The sequence below is a fragment of the Tigriopus californicus genome, chromosome 3 (assembly GCF_007210705.1).
Source record: "Tigriopus californicus strain San Diego chromosome 3, Tcal_SD_v2.1, whole genome shotgun sequence".
NCBI classification, from domain to species: domain Eukaryota; kingdom Metazoa; phylum Arthropoda; class Copepoda; order Harpacticoida; family Harpacticidae; genus Tigriopus; species Tigriopus californicus.
The window spans coordinates 10,703,756-10,731,550 of record NC_081442.1 but is presented as its reverse complement, the minus strand read 5'-3'; the positions used below and the strand labels follow the sequence as shown (position 1 = coordinate 10,731,550).

Genomic DNA, 27,795 nt, shown 5'->3' with positions numbered 1-27,795 from the left:
TATTTTGGAGTTCAGGATAAATCTCTTTAACAAACGTGATTTATTTCTGTTGGATAAAGTATGGTGAGCATTGACAAGACAATCATTTTCCATCGGTTACACATGAAAAGGGGCCCATTTCTTGGGGGTTGGGTTGCCAAATTGAACGTTGAATCACATAACAAGGTTTTTGGTTGGAGCTGTGAAGGGGCGTGCCAAACAAGACAAGAAGATTGGAAGTTCCTACAAACACATCACAGATTCAAGGTGTTCCTTGGATACAAATCATGATATATATATATATATATATATATATTGCGTGTCAAGGAAAGTCACCTTGACTCAACACGGAAACGGAAAAGGAAAAAAAATGAAGCATAGGAAACACTCTTTTTCTATCAAAGTCGGGCTTTATAAACGTGGTAGACTTGGATGATCAAAAATCTGAATGAATTCTTGGGAGGGTTGAAATTGAATCGAAGTTAGTAACGGATACTAGGATCATTAGTACTTGTTCTCGTCAAACTTCAACGAGGTGGGGTGCAACTGGGCAATTGTTACTTGTGTATGTTAGCAACGACAATGAGCTCATGTTTTCTGTTTTTCATGTGGAGTATCTTATTGACGTCTTCAGGTGGACATTCAGGCAAGTTTATTAATTATTGCCCACTGGATTGAGGATGGCAAGTCTGCCTGGGTGAGGTTCAAAACCATTCCTTCATCACACGTGTTTGCAAAAATGGTTCCAAATGCCCACGGGCAGCACGATCATCCGAAGACCCATTCTAGAGTTGAGCCGATGGTCACACTGAAAATATGAATTGTCTTCCCAGTTACACCCAATAACATCATCCGTCGCCATCTTTTTCTTCGTCGGACTTTCGGCAACAATAACGCTGGCTGAGGACGACAACGAGAAACAAGGTCCCCAGACCACCCACACCACCCCAAAAGCCTAGGACACCGCCAATGATGGCCTTGATCTCCCTCCAATAGCTCTCATCATTAGCATTGGGGAAAAGGAAATTCGAGGCGCTGCCTTGATCGTCGTCGTCCTCCGAGCTGTGATCCGTAGTCATATATTCGTCGGCGAGGACTCGATTGTTCTTGCTTTGGTCGTACTGACGACTGGAAGAGGTTGCCGAGGACGTAATCGAGGCTGCCACACTGGACGTGGCTCTGGCCCCGAGATGACAATACCATGAAAATAGTATTAGGGTGGTCAGAATGTGTGTGAAGAGGTTGGGGAGCCAGGAAGGCGCAGACATATCTTTGAGTTGCCACATCTTTACCCTCATCAACTTTTAGGTTGGATGAACATCTGGAAGGAACGGAGAATAACCAATAATTATTGAAAACGTCTAAGTAGAACAGCAAGCCTCGACGGGGGCCTATCGAAATTTCCTTGCCATTAACCAATTAATTTGGAGTGGGCTCGGTGCTCAGAGGCAAACCTAAACGTGGGGAGCGAGGAAGTGAGCTTTGATCTACGAGCGTGGGCCAAGTTCCATGGGGAAACCCTGGAGATTTTGGGCCACGGATAAGAAAAACTGCTCCATGTGTCCAAATGATATGATTGATGTCGTTGGGATCCTTTCAAATGCACAGTGAACAGCCTCGTCCTGGTTGAGTAAGTAGTATTCAGTAATTCCCCCAACGGGTCCCGCCTCTTTTCTCGCTTCACTTGCACTATACTTGTTCCAAGTCATCAATGCCTTGTTCGAAAGGGAACATGTGGGACCCCGAAGAATTCTTGAATAGTCGTCATGACAAAGACGTGAATGGAGCATTCACTAGGCTTTACACGAGAAAATCAATATTGAGTCAGCCCAAACACTATTCCTCCTGACATGCAAGTGCCAAGAACCTGACAATTCAATCATCGGTTGGTTCAACCCTAGCCCGCCGAGAAAAAGGGCCAATTCCATTCGGGGTTTTTTTTGCTCACGAGGATTCTCTTTTTTCACGAACCTCAAACGGCGTCGACCTCATTCCCGGAATCCCATCATCTCCATATTGACACGAAATTCCTTTTAAAAGCAGATTTCACTGGCGGTTGACTGACCGTGGAAAAAGGACGAACCCATCCGGTTTTTGGATTTGAGACCTTACCCATCAAAAGGAGATCTGCCTAATGCTCTTTGGGGTAAAAGTGCTTCACGGCCGAGATGAAAGTGCTTCGGTTCAAAATCATCGAGAAATCTGAAGTAAATTTGCCTGGCAAGGTTGAAGAGCCTTCATTTCTCACGGAGCTTCTAAGGAACACAAAAGGAGCCGAGTCTTCGAAGACATGGAGTGATTGCCGATCGAAAATAAACAAGGAAACAATCTACTAAGTGGTCCTCGTCTCGTTTGCAAAGAGTTGTTACTTTCAATGAATTAGCCTCCCAGAGCGATAGATCGATGGACGCCGTCGCCACTTCAGGATTGTAGTGGTACTTGTCTATAAATCGACGACGACGAAGAAGACATTCTGTCCAAACACTCTCAACGTTCCGTTGCGTCGATTACGATCCAAGGACAATTTAGTGGTTCCAAAAACAAGGAAGATGTGCTAGGGTGCCAACATTTGGTCGCTCCTAGCTCCAACAACGACGGGCTGTCTCGTTTCCGGGATATTTTCGTTTTCGAGGGACACTGAGGCTTCCCAAGAGGAAAATATGATTACCCCATGAATATAAAAGAGAAGTCCTAGGGTGACTTTTCAAGGCCAGGAATCTCACCTCATCATAAGAGACGATTATGAATTCCATGCCAAAGAGGATATGCAAACTCACCTGCTGAGATTATCTTTTCCACTGGCACTTTGATTATTACATGTCTCACCCCCTCTGCGGAGAAATGAAGAAGGTGCGTGGTAATAATTTTGGATCAGAATTGTGAACAGAGAACAACGACTCTTCTATGTCCCAGAAGCTTTTTTTTGTACAATGTGACTCTTTGGCATTCGACTTCAAAGTTGTACATTGAGCTTGGCCTTGCGTTACACATCTATCTGGCTTTCCCATGTCCTTCTTCGTGCTCGTCTGTCTAGGCTGAAGACTTTGAGTCTCTTTGCATCGGCCTTCCCTCTTCGTTCGAAGACTCTCCGTGTGCGTGTATCTAACGCTGAACCTTCGTCCTTTTCATCTAATCCCTCGTCTTTCTTGCCACTGTCTTTCAAGTTGGCCGCTACGGAGTACCCTACTATCGTGGACTCTAGGCACACTTTCAGGGATAGAAAGAGCCATTCAAAGACGGTTATGCATGTTGTAAACAGTGCAGAGCTTCTTTTTTGTCTCAAGTCCGACGATCTGGGATCAAAATGATATTCTGAAAAGACTCGTAAGTTTTCCCGGGCTGTCCAAGATATGAAGAATGCCAAATATGTATATAACCTTCATCGTCAAATTACATCTTGTCTGGATCCAAACGGGGACAAGATCTCAGGACCAAGACGTTGGGGAGAGTTCCTATACAGGCTGTTCCTGGGAAAGGGATCACATGTCGGTGCTCATTGTTGGTGGAACGTATGACATGGGAACTTGATCCTGATACTAAGCAAAGCTGCCATTGATTAGTCTAAGGACTTATGCATTGCCGACGAGCTTCTTAGTAAGGGCCAATTACTGTACATCACCTTTGGAGACAGTACACCTATTCAGTTATTTCATGTCGGCAAAGCAAAATAACTTGGACAACTAGTGTAAGCAGACAGTTCTAAGGAACTCGTGAGAGACGCTCAGTCTATTTCAAACTTCTACTTACTACATAATAAGTTAATAACGAAGAACGAAATGCATGACCTACAAGAACGGTTTAAAAATGAATAGAAGTAATAATACCTGCTCTCCTTTAGCCAAAACATGATGCATGCAAGCCTCGAACCCCTAAATCAAGTAACAATTAGGCACCGGCCAAAAAGTTTTCTGACAATACCTAATCGTACATCAAAAAGTTACAATACATCAAGAAGAACTTTCTTTGGTCAACTGGATATCTAGAAACTGGGGGGAGGGTCTTGTGAGACATGAATTGAATCAACATATGGCTGAGAGTGGAACAGGTCACTAAAGAATTGCTAGAACATAACAATTGATTTTGATATAAAATTCCAAACCATTTTAGTGCCGGGAAGTTATTCACTTCCAAGATATCCTATGGCAAAACACGTTCAGCATTGTTGTAGAGCACGTGAGAAAAGATGGCCAGAAAATCTCAAAGCATACGTAGGTTCAAAGAGCTTGAGAAAAGTAGACTTTTCTAGGCTGAATCAAGTGTTTTCCTAGGTCTCGTTTCTTGAGGCAATTTTCCCAAAAATTCAATGATTCTTCGGTAGAATACCAAATGATCCTGGTGTCTTTGTTTGTACTAATGCCCTGTAAACTTATGACAATGCGGGAAAGGCCTTCTATTTAGTGTACATCAAGATACTTCTTTGAAGGAGGGATGTCTGATCTGTCAAATTTTAGGAGTGTCATTGACGATGGTATTTTTTATTCCTTGAAACAAAGCCGCTGTCAAATTCTGGTGCTCAAGACATTAACTCCTAGTACTTTTAACCCTTATCTTGGCTTTGTTGTTCACCCTCGTCACTTTGACAGTAATATTGAGATATCAATATCAGGATAGATGCCTCTGTTTCCGCTTAGCATGCAAAAAATAAGGAAGACAGGTTTTGAACCTTAACTTACTGACGCCTTCAAAATTTCAGCATACTGCAGTTAATCAAAGTTCGTTGAGGTAGAAACTATCTCGTCTGCTTTCCCAAGGAAGTTTACTAATTAAGGTCTCCACAAGGCCAACTTTTTGTATTAGAAGTTTGCCGGTAATTTAACACAATAACCTTGTCCTGTCGTCAGGCAGTTGCCAAACAGTTTTAGACCTATGGCTAAAATCAAGACTTCAAGGAGAAAAACTGAAACGTGATCTGAATCATCATTGCCTTTTTGTAATCTGGTCCTTTTTATGGACACGACAAAAGGTGTCGAGCTCTAAAGTAGAGAAAGTTATCTTCGCTGAAGGTTTCTTTTCGCTTTTCATCTATTCATCAAAGCTCCTTTCTTTGTCACACATACCTCGAAGTTAACAAGGTTTCTTTAATATCAGAAACATTTTTGTGACAGCAGGTTTCATGCCACAAAAAAAGAAATCCATTTAGTTCTTTGGATGAATGCTTTGTGTGGTCAATTTTTCTTTTTAGAATCAACATGTATCATCTCCTAGTGTGTCATTAATAGCATTTGGTTATTTTGACAGCAATAAAAAAGGCTAATTGCTTGATGATTATCAAAACACCAGAAATTAATCTTAAGTAAGTTAAGTAAAATTGCATGTACCAAAATCGCCATATCGTTTTACAGTCTACCGTCAAAAGCATTTTCCCTTGTAAAGATCGAGTTTGGAAATTTGAAGTAATCATCAGTGGGAAATTACCGAACTTCTCCCCGCTATCAAATGATAATCAATTAACCAAAGGGCTCTTCAATGAGCACGATTCCTTGAGCTTAATTCCAGTCATGTAAAAAAACCAAAAGTGAGAATGTTTAGATCCAGGATTGGTTTAAGATTCATTTGCCTCCACAGGATTTCCCCGGAAAAGCTGTGAGGCCCCCGAGTCTGGATCATCTGCATAATGCTCAACTTGTTTACCACGTCTGGCGAATATAATTTCACGTTCCACTCCAATGTTCCCAGTCTGTTTCCCCCAGAGTATATCTCGGCTTTTTAGTTTTGAAAAATGGGTCCGTCAACTTTGTCCACCAGAGAAAATGGAACATGGAACGGAGTGCGATAAACAAATGGCACACGATCTCGTTTCCTCGTTTCTGTAAAGCCTCTGTAATTTAATTCAGCCCTTTTTGCGAGTGGCAACAACAGACAGAAGGACCCCAAAAGACGTCTAGAGGGAATAGATGGGCACATTAGTCCCCATGAGGGTCTATATTCTGGACCAATCTAAATGCGTTTGCTCGCTGAACATTGGCGCTTCAATGCCTTACATACAATTCAATGGTTTATATTGGTCCCATTTGGACTCATTGGCAATCTGCAATTGATATATTAGTTTTTTATGGCATACACTGTAATCACCCAAAGGGCAAAACAACTCGGCAGAACCTCGAGCAAGTATCTGTCCCCAAAAGTAAAGCTCCCTGAAAAACACGGATGAATGTCGTTCCAAGGCCCCAAACGTTCTGAATAAAAGCAAGTCAGCTTGAGCAGATGGTCGGGGCCTGGAAACATGGGCCCTTGAGAAAATGATGATGAGACAAGATGTCAACCCTCAAATCCATCAGAGCCCACCAGCCTTTCACACTCCCCTTCAATGGAACCAGTAGACACACGTACACTTGAGAAAATTTGCCCTCACACCTCCAAAACGGCCCATTAATTGTAAAGTTTTCCCATCAAAATAAACTCGGCGAGTGAGAGAGTAAAACGAACATGGTGTATGTAATAGTTGTACGGGGATAACCGTGGACATTTGCAGCCCCCAGCTAGTTGGATAGACCAGGTCCTCTCCATCCAATCAAGGCCATGTCTTTCCACTTCATACATGAGCACGCACTGTGATCCATCTTTTAAAAGTAATTCCCAACACCACTTCATAAAGAGGCCTTTGTATAACCGAGGGATCTGACCGTTCGCTTTGCTTTGGGAACCCTAATGTTGGTCGGTCAGATTTTTGAGGCCAATCCCATCCATGACTCTTCGGACAAGCGTTGCTATCATCAACTCTGTAGTAGCCATCAAGTACTTGAGATACAAGGCACGAAATGCTTTTAGCTACCAGTGACCGCTCGATTTTTCCGGGGATCGTGTTCCCAGTTGTTCTGGAACCGACTGGATTTTGAAGGATCACAGGAAAATGTTCCATTTGAGACCTTGACTATGGTGGACAACGAAATTTAGTTTATACTCCACATCTGTGTTTCACGCTAGCTACTTGAATAGGGGGCGAGTTTTAGATTTTGTCATCCCTGGATTCAGTTGAAACGCCAACAAATGAGGTGAACGTGAATCTTATGAATTTCAAATTGAAGTTTTCTTTACTCTTGGAAAGACCCTGAAAGGCTCATTCCGGCATTTGTAGCCAACGAATTAAGGCCAATCTCCACTTCCAGACGTGCAAAAGATCCGAATTTATCGTATCTGCATTGCAGATTCTCTCCGGGCTTTATAATGCAAAGCCCCACCCAATTCAAGCCGTTAAGGGCGGGACATTTTTTCCTTCTTTTAACCCGGGTCTCATTTCATAGCCATGGGAAAATGCAATAGAGGCTTTGAAAGAGCCCCGCCAAAATAGTGATGACTCTTTAAAGCCAGTGTTGGCAGGGCTGTAAGATTGTTCCACAACGTGGAAAGGGCGTAAAAGAACGTCATGAAAGGTTCTGGAATTTTTTCGGGCACGTTTTTGGTGGTGGCTTACGGGAAATTGTAGAGGGAGCTAGCTGTTGGTTTGGTAGAGCTGGCTCAATCACAAGGAATATAATTCTCCAGTAAATGCATTTCTTGGCAATACTACAGGGGATATTTAAGTGCATCCATCCCCGTTCAAGCGAGCAACGCGTAAACACTTGAAGTGGTAACGGATCTCTTTTGAATTTGTTGACATTTCGTCGAGTATTCGTTTTCTCAAAAAATGCAGGACCCAGACTTCCTCGAGATCTTCCTGATTGAGCCTCACATGTTATTGGATGGAACAAATCCCTGTCTTGGCAAATAGCCTTGAGCCCTGGAAAGTCCCTGGACACGAGAAGGAGGAAGAGGAGGAGGAGAAGAAGAAGAAGAAGTCCCTTTGTATTAGCCAAGATCCTACCCAAGGACCATTATGCAACAACGAAGAATGACGAGAGGGAAAGAGACAGAGAGGGAGAAGGAAGAAGCGAGAAAGAAAGAAAGAAAGAAGAGGTTCCTTTGGAACTTCATAGATCATACAGGATTGTTATTGGACTTGGCTCTGCACTCCCTGTATGCATAATTAAGCTGGCTACCAATCTCGTCACCCCAAGGTTGAAAAGTAAGTACGGAGGGAGGGTTCTCAAACGCTCACGTTTGTCGCATCCAGGGAATGGAATCGAGTTCGAGCCAGTTTGCAGATCTTTGGAGTGCCAAGCCCATATCGGATCGAGCATGGAAACAAATGACCTTGCAATCACACCCATATCCGTTCGATCATAGATGGCAAAAACGTGAGGGGAGATCAAACCGAGGAGAAAGATGGTGCCCACTTCCTCACCTACCAACCACGCAGCCAACGACAGTGGTTGGACACTGAAGAGTTCGAGTAAGGCTCCTATAACTTCCAATTCAGCGGGCGATTGGTCTTGGGGTCTACCACGAAACAGGCAAGGCACTCAGAACCTTCACCATACTAGTTGGCCAAACTGGAAGTTGGGGTCCATCATCAAACCATTCAAGTTCATTCTACGGAAGAGACCATTCTATTGATCCAAAAAGGCGAAGTCGAAAATTGGAGAAAGAAGGGTATTTGCACACCACTTGAATTTCGACCAGAAGCAAAAAGGTCCAATTTGGGAGAAGTTCGGCTCCAACTGCCAAAGCTTGTTCCTTCCAAATGCAAATTTTTCCTCGAACAGAAAGTTCTTTTTTCTGACGCCAACCAATGAGTGAATGGGGAATGTCCTCAATTACAAACTTTTTCATCCTCAATCTTCCGTTTTGCCTATATCCAAAAGTCTTCCGTCTTCCAATGGCCATTTACCAAGCCCTCACATCATTCCGACCTTCAGTGAGGCGAATCCTGAGGCACTAATATCCACGCTGAGCTCCACAGCCCTAATTTCCAATTACTATTTAGCATGCAAGGTCACAAGTTTTTCCCTACACGTTCCTTCGAGTTCCACCAAATCTAATCAAGATTACAACCTACCTCTCTTAAATCAAGGGCTCAAGCTTCGGATGGTTGTAAAGCTAAACCAAGGACCTCAAAGCGGGATCCTTTTGGAATTGAAGCCATACACTTTCAAGGAATCCATAAAGAAACCTTAAGAAGTGGAAAGTAAACGGAGCAAGAGCCAACTGCAGCACTGAAGAGCCTCAAAACGCAGGTGATGGATGGCGGGGGTTCCAAGAACTGACTGAAGAGCCCCCTTGCCTTCCTGATGCGACCGACCACCTCGTCAACTAGCTGAGTTCCTTGCATCCAGCGAGCCCAATGATAAGCGAGGATCCCTCTGAAGGGGAATCCGGGGAGAGCTTCCCTCCAACAGCAACAAGTTCAAAAAATTTACTCTGAAGCCAGGGTGACGAAGGTAATCATGATCTGGGTTTAATGTACGTACCCAAGGTTCGGAGGTAAGATTCAAGTGCCCTATTACCGCTCCATGAGCCTCTCTAGTTGTTGATGTGATGGCTAGGATTGGAGTATTTTGATTCAACCAACCTACCTGGTTAGTGTGGAGGCTCAGAAGAGTTTAGAGGACGAAACGTTATTGGTGCTCTCTCCGGAGAACTCTGTCAATAGGCGCCAACTTGATCCAGGTCTTGGATTTTGCTCACCCTAAATATAAAAACACACACCAGGCACCAGGATTCGATGAGGGAGTGAAGCTTTTGGGAGTGTGAGCTGGAGGGAGACGGTGAGCAGACTGGATGTTTTTGAGCTCCTGGTCGCGCTTGCTTGTTCCATTTCTTCTCTTCCGAAGGGAGAGAAAATTGGTTTGGAACTCGCTTCAGCCTTCCTGTTGTGGAAGGAAGATAGCGAGTGAGGCAAGCGCCGGATCTCTCTTTCTCTCTTCCATAATCGTACGAAGGTGTGGAGCTCGGAAATTGGAACCAATATTTCGAATATTCAACCACCATCATTTTCCAGTTATTTTCCGCATGAAAGACCAGCCATGACGTTCGTTCCACAAAAGCTGATCCTTGTTCGAAGGACCTTGGTTTTGGAACACAAGGGAACTAAAAATCTAGGTTGCGAGAATGAAAATTATGACATCCTATTTTTTGTCTATTTTGAATGGGAATATCCATTCCATAACTTTTAGAAATATGGACTGCTTGGTCGTAACAGCTCTGAGCCACTTGTCGAATTAAAGCAATAAATTATGAACTACTTGTTTGAATTAAAGTGAACGATTAAGAGATAAGAATTTTTTACTTCCGGTCGCAGTCCACATCTCTAGAAGTCCGTGGAATATCACAATGATGTTCGGTTAGATTTTGAATTGATCTCCACTATAGTGTGATTTTTGATGAAAAGATAGCAGAACGGAGGTCAATATACCGTAATCCTACCTTAGGCAATTAGTATTGTGCTTGACATTCTCAAAGAATTCACAAACGATATGTGAATACCGTTTCTTTCTGGGAAAGTGTGTAAAGCTATTAAACCAAAGCAGATCTAAAGAGAGAAACCTTTCAAAGATAGAAATGTTAAAGGTTATTTTCTTGGCAAACAAGGGGAAACCATTAAACATTATCATGATGTCATTTGTCAACTTTAGCAAGGTTAGGAGAGATAAAAGGTCTCGCTGTTCTTAAGGTTAGATGAATTTATGCTATTCTTTTCTTTGCATTCAGTAAACATTACCTATTTTTATGCAATCTTAATTCATTACATTTGAAGAAAATTCGCTATCAATCGTGACCTCCTACAGTTATTAGGAATCAAAAGAGATTTACGGAAACAATTAAAGAGTAATTGTGCTTATAATACTTAAAGAGAGAATGGAACCTCTCGCAGAATAATGATTGAAAAGTCTTGGCATTCTGGTTAATCATACATAGATAGTAATCGACCGGATATAAATGATGAAGTATTGTGAAAGATATGTTTTAGCCAGTAAAAAGCAGAGTGGAAATTGAAAGAAAAGTTAACCTTTTTTTAAGTACAATCAAATTCGTAATATATAATTTTTGGTGTGCAATACCAACAATAGCACAGCAGCAGTTAAGACACACAAACTCATTCGGTTTAATGAAGAATTTGTTCTTTTCAATTGGGCCTTTGGAAAAACATCAATCTAGTAGCTAAGTTTGCTGCTTGCCCTGCAAATGAGATCCACTAGATAGGAATAAACTTCCTAGTTCCTTATGAAATTAAAGAAAAAATGATCACACAAAAGTTGGATCACATTATCAAAGAGAATGATCGGAAGTGGCTTTGAATGATAGAAAAATGGAGCATAAGGCAATCAAGAAATCAATTGATACATTTTAACTTTGTAAATATGATATCTAAGTCACTAAAATTGAAACCACCTGAAAATGGAGGTTAGATATTTCTAAAGATTTTTTATCCTCGTCAATGACTTGGTAAGTAAAATTTGTTGCTTAATTTTTGAGGCAATCTTAGTTACTAAAATATTGCTACTCCCAAGAATTGCGAGAGACCATCCCATGATTTCTTTTGCTTGGGCGAGAAATTAAAATCAAAAAGGAGTCAAGAATCCGACTAATTTTTTCTGTTGCAAAAATGATTACAGTCGTTAAAAAGCAATAAAAACCGACCCAAGTCGGCAAAGTTAGCTTAAAAACTTTGGGCAAAAAATATAAACATCGATATTAGGTCTTTCTCTTCTTTTCCCTAGGCCTAGTTATATGCCCATCGTGCGGTATTTAAACAGCCCTGACTGGATGCGAAACCATAGAAATTACGAAGAAATCGCATTTTGGCAAAGTCATTGTTTTTAGATCCATTACTTGTTGAATTGGACATTAATTATTTTGCAATTTTCTAAGTCATCTTTCTGTCGCAATTTTGGCCATTTTTCGACACGGAGCAAGAACTCATTTTTTTTCGCAATCCTTAGTGCACAGGGTAGTCCATAAGGAATGGGGCACAGAAAGTAACATTGCAACCACAAAATCGAGTTTGTGCGAAAAATGTATTTGCAAAAACTTGTTGTCATATGGCAATTGATTGACAAATTCTTTAGCGTTTACATATAACAACCTTTGCAAGTTTCAAAAGCCCTGATTTGTTTCATAACCAAAATACACTGCAGCACTGCCTATTTGGTGGTCATTTTCTGCAACGTAACTAATATGTATTTTCTCCGATCATAAGGTGCCAACCAATTGTCGTATTTTTATGGTTTTATATAGCCCACTTTTAATCTCCCTCTACGTAAATTATTTAGATAATAGTTTAAAACAAAAACCCGGCTTTTCCTGGCAAAGCCAAGTCTCTATTTCATAACACCCAGGCCAATGAGTATGCACTTAGAAAAAGTTTTTGTCATTGAGTAATCCAAGGACCCCTGACTTCATATGTTTGGTCAATGCTCAGACAAATGACTTAATTCAATGACTTGCTTGGTTTGAATTAGCATTTTTTCGCCTTGATGTTATATTGGCTGCCCTTTACAACTGTAACGCTCAGAAACCCTTGAGAATAAGGTTCGATCCAGTTTCCCTCTCTTTTTTGTAAAGCACAGAGGAGGAAAGCGAGAACAAATCTCAAGCCAAGCCGGTCTTTTGTGTCAAAGAGGGAACAGATGGAACAGGCCAAGAGAGGCCAATGTGAAAGCTCTCCTTGGGCCCAGGGTGATTCTTTGCAGGAGAAAGGTTTTAGAGTGGCACACTGTGTTGCCCAAGTTGTCTAAGCTCTGAGTTTGGCACGGATGAGCACTTTCAAACTGTTCCAAAGGTCTTTCAAATGGTTCAAGGACCAACCGGGTAAGTTTAGACAACTATGGCCTCTCTGTTATGCCGTATTTGAAATAAGAGTAATAATGCGTTTTCAGATGATTTGGAAACGTTCTCGTCCACATATTCTATGCTGAAAGACCCGATAGGATCGCCAAAATTCTCGTCGAGGACAAGGTTTTCCACCTGGTCGGCGCCATGTTGCGTCGAAACAGGTTTGGGTTCCGGATGAGGCGGCGGAGCTTCTCCAATCGATTGCTCCAAGTCCTGGTGGTTCTCTCTGTCTTGATACTCTTCGTATACTTTCTACTCTACGCTTTGAGACTGGGCAACGATAGCCTTGGGCCTGACTATTCATGGTTGAAGACCCGAAATATGAGCCATTTCATCCTACCAGATGAGGATACCACCCTTCTGGAGCCACGTGTCAATCACTGTTCCCCCACCGAGAAACTACGGTTGGTCATGTTCATTCATTCAGTGCCAGGACATTTTCAAGCTCGACGAGTCATCCGCAAGACCTGGCTTAAGGAGATGTTAGGCTATCCAGGGGTCAAAGGCTTCTTTATTCTAGGTCAGGCCGAATCGGAAAAGGAACAGGTAAGCTTACACGCTAACATTCTTCAGGGTGGCCATTCTGGGCTCATATGATGAAGTGAATTGATGTATCATCTTCGCCCTTTATAGACGGATGTAGTCAAGGAACATGGGCTTCACGACGACATCGTTCAACACAACTTCATCGACACCTATGTCAATCTCACCTTGAAAACTACGTTCATGTTGAAGTGGCTCACTTCAAACGACTGCCATCATTCAAAATTTGTGATGAAACTCGACGAGGACTCGTTCATCAACCCTGCCAAGATGTGGGATAGTCTTGAACACGCCTTACTCCACACGGCCACTGCCAAATCTTTGATCAACTACCTCCCACCCACTGCAGCAACCACTACGAAAAGCAAACAAGACCTCTTCATCGCCGAGAGTGTCGACTATCTCTTGCTCGGACATGTCTTCCAAACCGTTCCCATCCGGGATCCTACCAACCGATGGTACTTACCCTCCCGTTTCTACCCTCTCAACATATTCCCAAAGTTCCTGAGTGGAACGGGATACGTGTTTAGCAACAGTATTAGCCAAATGCTCTACCAGTGTGCCCTCAAGAGTCCTTTCATCAACTTGGAGGACGTTTTCCTCACTGGATTGTGTGCGACCACGCAAATGGGCTTCAAATTCACGCATCACCCGGGCTTTTGGCCCTCTAAACCCTCCATTGGGCCCAATTATGTATGTTACTACAAAACATATCCTTTGGTTCACCCTCTCATGCCAGATGAAATGGAGGAGATGTGGGTGAAGATCAAGGATGATCACAATTGTGAGACGTTCTATTTTGCGTTTGTTCAGTACGCTACAAGCTTTGTAGACTTGTTCAGAAATTTGTTCAGACTGTGATGCCAATTCTCTGCTCTTCTCATCAACAACGACAGCTCAATAATCATTGGTTCTCTTCCAATAATTGAATACTTGGCTGATGATAACTTAGGAATAAATTTGTACTCCCGAAAGAACAAAATTGTACGCTCTCGGTTACTTTCTAATTTATTCATGTCAAACAAGAAAGCTGAATGAATCCTATTTCAAAATGGCCAAAGAGTTGAAAGGGAAGGCTTGGCAATTGCATCGGGAGGGGCTTGACAAAACGATTCGTAGATATTGGCGGAATACTCTCTGATGGTATAATGTTTGATGAGCGCGTGGAGAACCGATTGATACACGGTTATGGATTGGTTGAGGATTGGAATTAATTTAGCCACTGGAAGGCGAACCTCGGAGCGTAAACCATTTTCCTTGTATGACTCATGGCTTAAGTAGGATTCGGCCAGATAATCGAACACATTTGAAAGACTGGTCTGAAGGCCGATTCGGAAAATTTTGGCATAATCTTCGTGCTCCAGAAGTTCCACGATATTATTGATCAAGTCATCCAATAGAAGGTGCTCATCAGGGTTGAGAGGTTGACTGATGTGATCACCGTCTGGAGCAATGATGAGCTTCTGGAACCCCGGCAGATCCAATTGCAAGAGCGTGGTTTGGAAAAAGGCCTCTAATTGTGTGATGGTGAACTTTTCTTTCAAACTCAGGGCCAGAAGCTGAATCATTTTTTCTCGAATCTGCTCACATATTTTGGGAACACTGAAGGATATGAAATTCTGTGACAAGGCCATGAACCTCTCCTGCAACCTGGAGGATAACACCTGTGACGGCTGCTTGATGTACAAGATCCCACTGAGAATGTTGAGCTGAAGTTTGAGCAAAAGCACTAATTGAGTTCCAGTAATGATCATGGCCAATGCCCGCGCAAACGACAAGACCTTCAGCTCGTTCCATAACTCGATTTTGTTCCCTGTTTGGTTTTTGATCCTCTCTAAAATGGGTTCAGAGTCCAAGCTCTTTTCAATAGTCTTGATCAAGGCCGGGAACAAGGACTTTAAGGTCTCATTTGATGTCTTCTCCGTGTTCTCGTAATGATGCTGCTTCTTGATCTGCTCTAGCATTTTCCTGGTCTCTTCCTCTTGCCATTGCTTGAATTTGCTTTCGGCTAATTTTCCAGCCAAAACCAACCCACCCGTTATCGCACTCACAGCCGCTATTTTTGTCTTGTGCCGCCGCGCAAATTGCCAGGCCTTCCCTAACATTATCCGGACACTTGATGTTGCACTCTGACACGATCCTACTCTAAAGACATTGAATCGTGGTTGTTGAGCATCTCCGTGGCCTTTTTCTCCAAACGCTCGGTGATGAGGATGTTTGCGTCCAAGAATCGGCTGACACAGTTCTTTAGACAGCTTTCTGTCCTGGAATCCAATTTATTGGAGGGCTTGTCCATGCAGGTGTCCCAGCACTTTTCATTCAATTCGTGAATGATGTTCTGTAATGAGAAAATATGGTTGAGGTTGTGCAGGAGCGACGGGAATCCGGTTTCTGACCTACTCTACTAACCAAGCCTACACCTGGACTAGAGCACGCTTGACTCGAGAAACACGTTTCTTTTGGCTATTCCTATCAAGAAGGGAGTCTTATCTCTGAAGAATACTACGTAGCATTCATTGGCTACTAAAAGAAAGGCAAATAACGAGTGTTTGATGAGGGTAGTCGTGTTTCACAATGAGCTATTGCCGATTTTACAAGAGCTGGCTTTTTTTAAAATATACTAGATATGAAGGAATGGTCTTATCCTCAAAAAAGAACACTACAGCGAAGTCAAACTGAAGCACTGTCATATATGAGTCATTCACTTGACTAACCACATTGAACAACGGAAAGATCAAGGAAGATGTGATGATGGCTCGCAGTCAGACATGAAGGTTGGAAACCTTTTCTTACTCTGAACGTTTGGGGAAAAAACCATTCTTAACGAGTATTATGAGACGGAAAAGGCTTGACAGCAGATAAAAATGGACCGCTTTCATCTTGTCCAAAAATCAGACCGGAAATGATCCGAACGATTTTTATACTGCCACTCACTTAACTAAGCTATGAGGTCACATATTTTCAAAACTTCTCGTCAAAACTCGATGATATTGACCCATAGCTCTCAAAAAGTCTAGTCCCATTGTTCTTGTTGACGACGTAAATGAATTATTCATTCATAAGCGAAATAACAATCGTAATTTTTATTTTTACTATTTGATCTAATTAGGAGACCAAAAGGAACAAGTTCAAAAAAGTATATATTGATTACAATTCACGAAGTATGAAACACTCTTAAAGACAAAAATATGACGAAAACTTTTGCGTACAACCAACCTAGGGATCAAATGCATCTACAGAGGTTGTGTTTCTAGAATGAATGGTTATGTTTCTAAACAAAAAGGAGAAATCTAATGTGTAGGTTGATTAAATGACTGAGTTGACTTAAACATTTGGTACCCAGTGGATTTGTTGGCACAGTCAAAATTCTGAGCTGAATTGACGCTAACTTGTCAATGATATTTTTGATGGTATTCAGTCATAAAGTCCACCACTAGATGGAAACTATCTTCAGGTTGATAAAGGTTTCATTAATCTCAGAGGTAAAACGCCGTTTTTAGGCTAAAATTTATATTTATACTCTTTTGGAAAAAATAGTGTTCTCTTGAAGACCGTTGAACAGATGGAACTAGTCAATCTATTTTAATTGCCTTTGTCGTTTCAATCTTACTGTGCATTTAATTTTTAATACGTTCTGTCCCTGCTTAAAAAATGAGCTCGTTACTTAAGTTCGATAAGTGATGTTATATATAATAATACGGGCACACTCATGGGACCAATACAATATTTGCAACAATTTTCTGCCAGGTGGTCGAAGTATCAAAATATTTATTGAATTGGTTAAATTTTAGTTTGTATCAGATTTGTTCCCTTCTAGATTGTGCACATTGGTTAGCAAGGATTGAGTCATTATTTTTGTACGTCATTGACCATTAGTTTTTATCCTGATCGTGCATTTCGAGCACCGGCGTCCATTTTGGACCGCCTTCCACCAGTTTCTCCCATTTTTTGCCAAATTCTGCCATGACATGGGAAATGGCAGAAATTGCTCCGAAGTCGATTTTCGCCATCACTGATCGCATGTAATATTGACTAAAAGACTACCGTAACCCTAGAAACCTCCCTACCCTTGATGTGGTAAAATGCAAACTCCATCAATCTTAAACTTTATATACTTTTCTTGATTAGTATCTTGCATCAATGCAAAATTTTCTTCCCACCATCGTCGAGGCAGACGTAAAAACGAATCGAAAACGTCTGCAAGTTTAATAAAAAAAGTTTTTAAATGCGTCAAAATAATTTAATTTTTGCCATTTTTTGCTGACATCTTTGCATGATTCTCCTGCCATTTCTTGCCAGGTGGTTGAAAATGTTCTTAAGCAATTTCTCATCCCTGCTTAGGCTCCATAAACATTATCTAATCAGTGTTAATAGAGAGAATATTTGAAAAAAAATAGGCCAAGGTTGAGGAGGCTAGTTTAAGTTTTAAAATCATGCCCTCCAAATATTCGACGGTCCAACCGACGTCCAAAGCGGTTTATCGTACTGTTGGGATTGAGCACGTAGTAAAGGGAAAATCCAACTGATTAACGTTGTCCTCGTTAGAAAAACCAGAACCTGGACAGGAAATTCCCATCTAGGGAAAATACCCTAGATCTGGTAAGGTTTAGGCGAAACTCTCAAAATAAGTTACTTTAATGTACTGATATGAAGAAAAAAAACAAGTAAAGTCAAATTTGAAATAGATACAAACAAATGATTTCAATTATGCAAGGAACTATGGTAGTGGAGTGGTTTAATGTACCCAACAGAGACAAGAGTGTGTTCCAAAGCGGGCGTGGGTTCGAATTCCGCCTTCGAAAGGAAACTATTAGGGAACTGTGGTAACAAAGTGGTCTAAAACAACACGATGGAGGCACGAGTGTGTGACCCAGAGAGCATGGGTTCAAATACTGCCTCCGGAAATAAAAAAAGGCTAAGAAATCGCAGGAAGAGGCTCAAGAAAGAGTTGAAACTTTTGAGCTTCTTTTTTCAATGACAATGTTATTGGGACATTGAAGCAGGAAAGGAAGATGACGTCACCATCAAATTTTGAGAGGTCACTCGTTACTCGGGATTAAATTGGAGTTCAAATTCATTCAATCAATGGTTCATGTGGCAATGCAATGTAATAAGCAGTCACAGTATTACTCATCAACATGCGTCAAAAATATTTTCTAGCCGAAAAAAGCAGCTTTTTAGAATTCATTTTCCTACCTTAGAGTTTTCTATTTTTACTTTTTGAAAAAGTTTCTTGTCAAAAATTGCGCGTTGTGGTTTTTTAGTACCTCTATTTTATTGAAAAGTACCCCAGTGACTTCCCAAAATTTGTGCTAACATCAACAGACAACTGATACTTAAAGGAGTCAATTGTTCCCAAGTGCAAAAAAAGCCTAAAAGGTACAGCAAAAGGCCAGAAAGTGTAAGAAAAGGTGCAAATAAAATAAAAAAGAAAGGATATTAAAATCTTCTCTTCACAGTAGTACAAATTTGAAAAGTGCATTCTAAAAAAAACCCACGATTTTTGCCGCAATTTTGGATCAAATTGATATAACGTTTTTTTAATTGGGCCAAGGAATGCTTCGCTCTTACTTATTTTTGCTCTTTTCCCAAAAGTAGATCTGCAACATTGATCTAATTTTTACATTGATCGAAAAGAAGAAATGTTGGAACTTTTCCTCCTAAAAAAGAGAAGATAATTAGCCTGGAGGAGGTAAGGAAAGCAACAATGTAGCGTTTTTTGGGATTGCTTAACTATCTTAGCGCCCTGCTTAGCTTGTCTCTTGACTTGAAACTGTCTTGCTTTATTTCTGTTCTCCCTTGTTTCTCAACCAAAAGTGAAGTACTTCATTCGGAACTTTAAAACCAATTATAAATCAAAGTTCTGATTTCAACCAAAATAAACAGTTTTAGGTCAAATGTGCAAAAAAATGCATAATAAAAGTAAAAAGGTGCAAATAAACGTGAAAAGTGCAAATGTGTAAAAAAATGGCCTTTATTGACAAAAATTATTTTTACATAATTCGCCCGTCCCTAGTCATGGGCCATTTGAGGATTCTTCCGCGTCTGGGACTAGTTTGGGCCGTTACTGTTTTTTTTCTTCCTATTTCTAGGACTATCAAGGCCTGAGTCGTAGCTTTTATATGATTGGATCATATGGTAGACACCTAGGCACTAATTTTATCAAAAATATCAATCACTTGTCCGAAAAAATGTGGATCTGACATTATTGCTATTAGAGCGCCTGAATGCCATTTCCGGAAGTCGGAGCTAAAGGAGAAGGGGTTTATGGGAATTTACTTTCCTATTGAGAAAAAAAATAGACAAATAAACAACTCCATGTTAACTTCCCAACTTAGAGGTTCCAGTAGGATTTTACTACTTATTGTAATAATCTCAAAAAGACCATTTTTGACAAGTCCCTGAGTAAAAGTTCCCATAAGCCATAACAAATTATGGAAGGTGACCCATTTGGTGGAGGAAAATAGCAAATTAGGTTTGGCTTTTTTTTGTTTTTTATGTTCATGGTTACCTAGAAAATCTGGCTTGGGTTAGGAAATGTCGCACACTCCTTACAATTGGTTAGAAAAACTTACAATTCCTTTTAAAACTGATTTACTCTCTCATAACGTCAGATGCTCAAAACTAACCTTCGAATACCATCACCACATCGAATATTAATATGTACTTTAACATATTAACACCGAAGCATACATGCTGATTGTTTCATTCTTGGTATTTTAGAAAACTGTACAATCGGAAAAAGAGCAATCATTTGCAAGCAAATGAAGATTTTAAAATCCCCAGAAAATGTATCAATCGATGCAAACAAGTAAGGAATTCTGACAATATAAGTATTTTTATGTCCCGACTGGAACATGCCGGGACAATTTTCGATTCAATTAGCAAAGTCCGAAGGCATTCAAGGTTTTTTTTAGGAACTATTTTGATGCTAATGAGGCTTTTTTCGAAATTTCCATTTACCTATTTATAGAGGTTAAAGAGTCATCTTAGAGTGAAAAAGTTCTATAGATTTTTTTTGTGGGTAAAATAATTTAATAATTCTACTTGTTTTTGTATCGGTCTGCTAACTGAATGAGTCGGAGGTAGTCGGTAGTTGACTAGATTTTTGTTTTGTGGTTTACTGCGGGAAAAGAGGCGATTTTTGAGACAGAAAGGCAGCCCTTTTTTTCTTTTTTTGACGAGCTTCCTTATCGCTACTGGCTGGGAATGGAATTTCCAGCAATTCAAGACGAAAAACTTACTCATTTTAATGAACTTTCCTTTTCATACATCATTTGATCGACCAACGAATTAAAGAGGTATATGTACAAAGGTGAGAAATAGCAAAAAAAAGCAATTCAGCCACACCACCATCTGTCTTTGTTTTTTATTGTCCTCTGGTTCTATTTCGGTAAAAATAACTCCTTGCTACATTCTATGGTTTTCCCGAGAACAATACATTTCGTTCCATAGATGCTTGAGGTGTACCTGAAACTTTTGTTTTTCCGTCTCAGCGGCAATAAATTGCTGCAAAGCGGCGTCGCCTCCACGATTCATTTTCCACGCTAAGAGGAGTTCACAATGCAAGAAACTCGAGAAGTCAAAATTCCGATGAACAGAAGAACCAATGCGACTTTGTTGTGATTGTTTAAAATCAGAGTGACCCATCCCAAGATCTTAATGATGCAGAAGATGTGCCTTTTTTCACGAATTCTAACACCAAAGATGGAAAAACAAACCATTGTATCATTTTTTCATAGCATTAAAGAAACCTTTGGGTGGTAGATTCCTTTGTCTTTGTTCGCCAAAAAACTGTGATAAACAAGCCCATTTTAGGATAATGATGGGGAAATTCCTCACCTTGATCAGATTCAAATTCATGCTGAGGCCAATACCGCAGAAAAGTCACGGCCCTTACCTAATTTGGGGAGAACAATGACCATGATGGTGAGCGCAATCATGCCGGTTTTATTACCACACAAAGAAAACAAGAAAATGGCATGTTGTTTCATTTTTCCACGGTTCTTCAGCAATCTCTAAGAAAACCTATCAAACTCCATCAACATGGGTGGGGTTCAAAACTCCTCCCAGGCCGAACATGCCTAACGGCATTCATATCTCTATTCGAGTTATTTTAGTTGTAAACTGATGATCCATCATTCATTCTCTCCGAATCTATTGCAACTATTCCCGAGCCCTTTCCTAATTTTCAGCTCCGAGGTCGGAATCCGGCTCCCTGAGACTTACTACAGCTGATCTATTTTTCAGGGCGACCAGATTACCAAACCTTACTAAAAGCCACGAAAGTTTGAACCATTCGGATTGATGATGAAACTTTGAAATTCATTCGAGACTTTACAAACCCATGGTAAGTATACAAACATTGATATTTCATTGCCCTGCAGGGGTGGCTTCATTAAAGGTCAAGTCAGTCGTCTGTGTAATTTGACTTTAACCCCTACCAAAGCACCTACCAAAGCCGAAAGCTATATGCAGCATGTCACTTAGCCTATTTCATTTCATTGCTTTTGTGACTAGTCATTAAACTATCTCTGGCTAGCCTCCATGTTGGATAGTGGTTTCTCTGAAACGATTATTCCTGTCACCCTGTGATTTGTAATTTGGCCAGTGTTGCCAGGGGGCAAAACAAAACGGCCACTAACTCTTAAATGGGCCACCCAAACAATAGCTAAATATTTTCGATGGCTGAATTTAGCTGCAAAATGCGTTGAACTGCCAAGGATTACGCACAAAATCACTGTATTGGGTCGAAGGCCTAGGATAATGATTTTTTTTCAATGTGTGTTAAACACTTTGCTGGAAAACCATTTAACTGACACAATGTAGGCGTTGATCCAGTAGCAGGATTTAAGTCAGACTGGGACAAGTTTTTGACTAAAATTCCGGATCAACCTTATATTCAAGGATTAGCCAGATCAGCCAACTCCAATTCGTTGGTCGATCAAATAATACATATAAATCAAAGTCAAGTAAAATGAATAATCTTCTCGTCTTGAACTGCTGGGATTCCAATCCCGGTAGTGGTAAGGAAGTCCGCAAAAAAAAAACCACACGAAATTGTTTACTGTATGATTGATAACTTACCAATACTTTTGTATTGTACTTTTGTCAAAGTTTCACATGTTCCAGTCAATCATTTTGTCCAAAAATGTTACTACAACACGACATTTTTGTAGCCGTTTCAGAAACAATCAAAATTAGAATCATTTTTGCATCATACTCTGGGCTAGAAGGAAAAAACCTTCAGACCAGTACATAAATCTCAAGCTAATGTCGGCAAATCCCTTATGTACTGTAAACTTGACGATGGCCCAAATGCAAAAAGAACTCCAAATTGCCTCTATGCTAGATTTCCCAAGAGATTGCCGCTTCTTTCATTGAATGATCATTTATCAAGCAAAAATTAGTGGCTAAGATTATACAAAAAGAATGTTTCACCTATCATGACTTCACTAAAGAATTGGGCAAAAACAAAACTAGTCACCCTTGGAAATTGATGAATTTTTCGAAGCTGCCGACCTCCAATTGAAAACCCATATGCAACGCTTTGCTATGCGAACGCTCTCTTCTGGCTCATTACATTAAACCATTTTGAGCGAGTTGTCAGAGTGCTTTATTGGTCCAGCACTTGATCCATCTTTTGGGTGGGTCAAATGACACATTTCTCGACCCACCCAAAACTAACGTCTACAGATGGAAGAAACACTCAACAAAAACGGAAAGAGCTAATCAGTCTCAGTTCAGCTGACATCCAAAGACGTTGGGGTTACCTCAAATGTGTATCCCCGGGGAACTTTATCTAATTCTTCATTTTCCAACCTTTATAGCCTTTTTCTAGGCTTTGTCGACCTTTCTTCAAACTTTTCCGGCCATTTGGCCATTTTGGGTCCTTATCTGTTTCCGTTTTAACTTTTTCACCTCTTTGGTTACTTTTTTGCTAATACTTGTCAGCTGAAGAGTCAAAGCACCAGCCAGGTTATCAAAGTTTTAGCAATTGTATCAAATCAGTTTTCCTGTTCAAGAGAGTCAGACAAAAAGGGACTGCAGTTGAGCTGTCCATCCCTGTCACCATAGGTTTGATCTAGAGGACCAAGCCCTCTAGTTTGATCCAACCCAAAACCCAGGCCATTTAGCAAGTATATGCTCCTAAGCGGGAATACTAGGCTCCAAAAGCGGACCTATTCTAAAAATAACATCTGTCTTCAACAAAAGAGCGTCCTAATATGAAACATGGGAGTAAAGAAATATCAAATTCTTACCAATAAAGACAAGAAATTCTTATCCATGGATAATCTAGAAGATGGAGCTGTGAGCCAAATGTTTTGTAATAGAAATAAACGCAGCCATTTGAGCAATATCGTTGGCTTTTTTAGCACAGTCCCAACTTTGATTCTTGTTGCTTCCATCCCCCAAAGCATTCCTTTCAGACCCATAGGCAGCTTGTTATCAATCACTCACCCTTAAAACATGGCCCCTTTCGAGCCCGAATTTGGCCTTCAATGTTGTTAATCAGCGAGCAACGCTGCATGAGATGAGTCAAACGGACTTTCAGAGTCCGATTTTGGTACTTTAGCAACTTGAACACAAAGTATTCTAATCGGACTCTGAAAGTCCGTTTGACTGCATGAGAGGTTTGTGTTAGAGATCGTGACTCGGCAGCTTCCAAACAAATCCTGGTTTACTTCGCTGAGTTCCTCCTGGAAAGCACCCAGATTGGATCGAGTCCGGCTCATCTCATTGTGTCAATTGGAGTCGGTGGGGCCTTTGCTGCACTTCCGTTGAAACTGTTGGCACGCCCCTGGCAGGATCAATCCACCGTCTTGCACTGGATTAGCCCATCCCATTCGTCCATCGCCCTAGATTTCGGCGACCTTGTCCCCGGTAAGTATGAGTTGTTTCAGAAGATATCTGTCGAGATGTGAAGGTTGTTCACGTTTTTCCACGATGGCGCGGCCGTTCGCATTTCGATTGACACCCGCCACATGTTCTGAATGAGACCTGGGCTTGAGAGATATAGCTTTAGGATCTGTGTGGCTGACGAACTGTTAAGTGTGAGGTTAAATTTGCTAGGATAAGGATCCCAACCCACTTGCTTGATCAGCTCAAAATGTCACCGAGGAGTCGGAAGAAATCAAGTGACCAGATGATGCTTTAACGGTAGTGTAAGTCTTAGGTTCGCAAGTTGGATTATCAGTTGATCAACTCAACAACCGCTAACTTGGAGGGTTTCCATTGTTCCATTGTTCCATTGAAGCATGGAAGGAACTTTCAAAACAGTCACGTCAGCCAAACATCATGATATTGGAATTCAGGTTCCTAATAAAGGCTCCCAAGGCTCCCAAACCCATTGGCCTGCGTCCACCCTCTTTGTTCGATTTTAAAGCGATCTTTCGTTTTCGAATTGGAATTGAGCCAACCGTGAAAGTTCATGACCCATTCCGACCAGAATCAACTGGAAAGTAAAGCCCCAACCAGAGACAGGCGTCAAAAATCTATGGCCTTGATCTGAGTTATTCAATATACAAATGATTTTATATACAAATTATATGTTTTCCGTCCCAACCTGGGGGGTTTAGTTCCTATTTCAGGTTCTTGACACACCCGGTCGTTTCCATCTGGTCCACGATGCCCGTGGCTGCCGAGAACAACAAGAAAAAGAAGGGCGGTTTGACCGATGCGGCCGAAATCGAAGCCAAGATCAATGAGATCATGATCGAAGGCCCGGGTGGCCCCGCCCAAAAGATGGAGGTCGACTATTCCGAAACCACGGCCCAACAAATCCCGAAAGCCCAAGCTTTGGCCGCCCAGGGCCAACTCCAAGCCGGATTGGACCTTCTGCTCGGCCTGGAAAAGCAGACCCGCACCGGGGCTGACATGCACTCCACGGCCAAAATCCTGGTGGCCATCGTGCAAATGTGCCATGAGGCCCAACAATGGGACCTTTTGAACGAGCACCTGATTCTGTTGTCCAAGAAACGGAGTCAGCTCAAGGCCGCCGTCACCAAGATGGTCCAAGCGTGCACGGTATGGATCCAAGAAGGCACCTTGCCCAACCCCACGGTGGAACTGAAGCTCATCGAGACCTTGCGCACCATCACGGCCGGCAAGATTTACGTGGAAACCGAGCGCGCTCGTTTGACTCATCGCTTGTCGCAGATGCAAGAAAAGGATGGGGATGTGGCGGCCGCGGCCAAGACCATGCAGGAGTTGCAGGTAAGGCTTAAGAAAGGACTCAATCTCGAGGGAAGTAAATCGTGAATTTGGACTTGGGTCCAATCATTCTGAGCGATCGAAGCTTTTTGGGCCATTTCAGAATTGCCGTTGCTAATTGACAGGAATTGCTTTTAGATTTGGTGCACTTAATCATAGATCCATCTAGGGCGGATGGGAAAACTTTGTATCTTTTGGACCATTCCCTTCATTCCAAATTAGCACTTGATAGGATCAAAAGATGTATGCAAATAATTGAGCTTTACGCAATTTTGTTCCTAAATCTCGCACAAAAAACTAACTCATGAAGGGTGGTCAAAGTGAGGTTGTAATGACTGTAAAAAAAAAAAGTGAATGGTCTGCCAATCATGGATGGGTCAGGCACGCAAGCTTTTGCTAATGCCATTTTGAAAAAAAAAAAATCTATTTCTTCGTAATTGTTGCAAAAAAGTGAATTAATTTTAATTGCAACGGGAATATTTTGAAGAGGAACTCAACCCAAAGCAGACCGATATTGGCATCAAACCCGGTCATAGTCCATTTCTAGACATTTCTAAATATTTCTAACTATTTCTATTCCGTAGCTTGATCACCCTAAATCGCCCGAATCGAAAATGAGGCCAATTTCTCAACCGCTGTTCCTGAAGAATGCCGATTTTAATGGTCTTTTTGATTCCCCCTAGGTGGAAACCTATGGATCCATGGAGCGTCACGAGAAGGTCGAGTTGATCTTGGAGCAGATGCGCTTGTGTCTGGCCACGCAGGATTACATCCGCACGCAGATCATCTCCAAGAAGATCAGCACGCGGTTCTTCGAAGATCCCAAGAACCAGGCCCTCAAGTTGAAGTACTACGAGTACATGATCGAATTGAACCAGCACGAGGGCACGTACCTGGACATTTGTCGCTTCTATCGTCACATCTTCGATACCCCTTGTATTCAAGAGGACGAGACCAAGCGGATGAATATCGTGCGAACCATGTGCCTGTACGTAATCCTCAGCCCGTACGACAATGAGCAGTCCGATCTGATTCACCGGATCAAGCAGGAGAAGGCCTTGGAGGACATTCCCACCTATATCACGCTTTTGGAGGAGTTCATCACCACCGAGCTGATCGAAGATGCCAAGTTCTGCCAGATCTACGAGCATCTCATCAAGCAGAAAAAGAACCCCTCGGCCCCGGCTGTTTTTGACGGCTCCGAGCAAGGCAACAAACGTTGGGGCGATCTAAAAAAGCGCATCGTGGAACATAACATCCGGATTGTGTCCATGTACTATACCCGCATCCATTTGAAGCGATTGTCCGAGTTGTTGGCCCTCTCTGAGCACGAGACCGAGGACTTTCTGAACGCCATGGTGGTCAAGGGCTCGGTGGTGGCCAAGATCGACCGACTGGAAGGCATCATCAACTTCTTCGCCCAGAAGAATCCCAATGATATGCTCAATGAGTGGTCGCATAACATCTCGGAGCTTATGGAAAAGGTTCAGAAGACGACACATCTGATCAACAAAGAGGAGATGGTGCACAAGCACATGGCGGGAAAAGCCGATGACTAGGTCGGTCCGAGGAGTCCGTCTTGAACGGAGGATTATGTGAATAAATATTGGTACTCAATAGACTGGAACGTTAAGTTAAGCCCTGCCAGCTTAAAATTCAATTTCATCATTATTGAGTATGAGGGATAGAGGCTAAAACCAGAGAACTTTGGGCCAGATTATTTTTTGGGGTGGATGAGAAATTGGATAAAGTCTTAGACGAAATGTATTCAATTACCATTAATCTGACTAAATCCAGAGCTATTGTCTATTAATTGTTGTGCAACCAAAGTTAAATCATCAAGACACGCGCAAACACGCATTCCGTTTAGTGAATGCAAGAGACTTGACCATGTTTTGAGATCAGTAGTGAAAAGAAGCATCCTAACTACGTCCATTTGGCAAAAAAAAAATTCAGTTTCAAGACTGAAATTGAAACTTGAAATTAGAAAATCGAGCCTCAAATTGAATCAATGGAGAAAAGTGGAAAGCTGTTTAATGTTATTTTTCTTTCCAGCTATTTGTGTTCAAAACTCAAAGTACTTCCATAATTTTAAACCAGCTGAGTAATCAAAGACTCACGAAAAGGGAAACAATACAAATCCCTATGACTCAAAGAAGAAGTTTTGATGACTTTGTAGACGTTCAAAATAAATAAGCTAATGTATACATATATGTCACGGATAGCAAAAAGTTCCTTTCGTGTGTAACGATTAGTGTTTCCGAGATATTTGTTTTATCCATGGAGTACGTCAGTGCTAAAGCTGTGCATCGGATCCGACAGGGTCTCCACATCCGATCCGAAGTGATTTTTTGAAATCCGAATCCAAATCCGAGATCATTTTCCCAATCCGACCGAATCCGAATCCGG

At 41.5% G+C, this 27,795-nt stretch overlaps 4 protein-coding genes and 1 long non-coding RNA gene across 5 annotated transcripts; 2 read left to right on the top strand and 3 right to left on the bottom strand.

Annotated features, from left to right (window-relative positions):
• Positions 1 to 21: 21 nt before the first annotated feature.
• Positions 22 to 3,159, bottom strand: LOC131877678 (uncharacterized). The gene is made up of 2 exons (XR_009372903.1): positions 2,757 to 3,159; positions 22 to 1,300 (listed from the first exon to the last, which is right to left on the bottom strand). It is a non-coding gene; the product is annotated as an uncharacterized LOC131877678 (long non-coding RNA).
• A 9,073-nt stretch (positions 3,160 to 12,232) lies between these two features.
• Positions 12,233 to 14,162, top strand: LOC131877673 (beta-1,3-galactosyltransferase 5-like). The gene is made up of 3 exons (XM_059223419.1): positions 12,233 to 12,606; positions 12,675 to 13,176; positions 13,264 to 14,162. The coding sequence occupies exons 2-3, from the start codon at positions 12,775 to 12,777 to the stop codon at positions 14,032 to 14,034; spliced, it is 1,173 nt and encodes a 390-aa protein (XP_059079402.1). The 5' UTR covers positions 12,233 to 12,606; positions 12,675 to 12,774; the 3' UTR covers positions 14,035 to 14,162.
• A 1-nt stretch (position 14,163) lies between these two features.
• Positions 14,164 to 15,278, bottom strand: LOC131877675 (peroxisomal biogenesis factor 3-like). The gene has a single exon (XM_059223422.1). The coding sequence runs from the start codon at positions 15,276 to 15,278 to the stop codon at positions 14,220 to 14,222; it is 1,059 nt and encodes a 352-aa protein (XP_059079405.1). The 3' UTR covers positions 14,164 to 14,219.
• On the bottom strand, positions 15,134 to 20,803 carry LOC131877677 (mitochondrial import inner membrane translocase subunit Tim8 A-like). Its single transcript, XM_059223424.1, has 2 exons — positions 20,644 to 20,803; positions 15,134 to 15,511 (listed from the first exon to the last, which is right to left on the bottom strand). The coding sequence occupies exons 1-2, from the start codon at positions 20,710 to 20,712 to the stop codon at positions 15,314 to 15,316; spliced, it is 267 nt and encodes an 88-aa protein (XP_059079407.1). The 5' UTR covers positions 20,713 to 20,803; the 3' UTR covers positions 15,134 to 15,313.
• Positions 20,804 to 23,821: 3,018 nt separating this feature from the next.
• Positions 23,822 to 27,029, top strand: LOC131877669 (26S proteasome non-ATPase regulatory subunit 12-like). Its single transcript, XM_059223416.1, has 3 exons — positions 23,822 to 24,057; positions 24,753 to 25,389; positions 26,070 to 27,029. The coding sequence occupies exons 2-3, from the start codon at positions 24,802 to 24,804 to the stop codon at positions 26,943 to 26,945; spliced, it is 1,464 nt and encodes a 487-aa protein (XP_059079399.1). The 5' UTR covers positions 23,822 to 24,057; positions 24,753 to 24,801; the 3' UTR covers positions 26,946 to 27,029.
• The last annotated feature ends 766 nt before the right edge of the window (positions 27,030 to 27,795 follow it).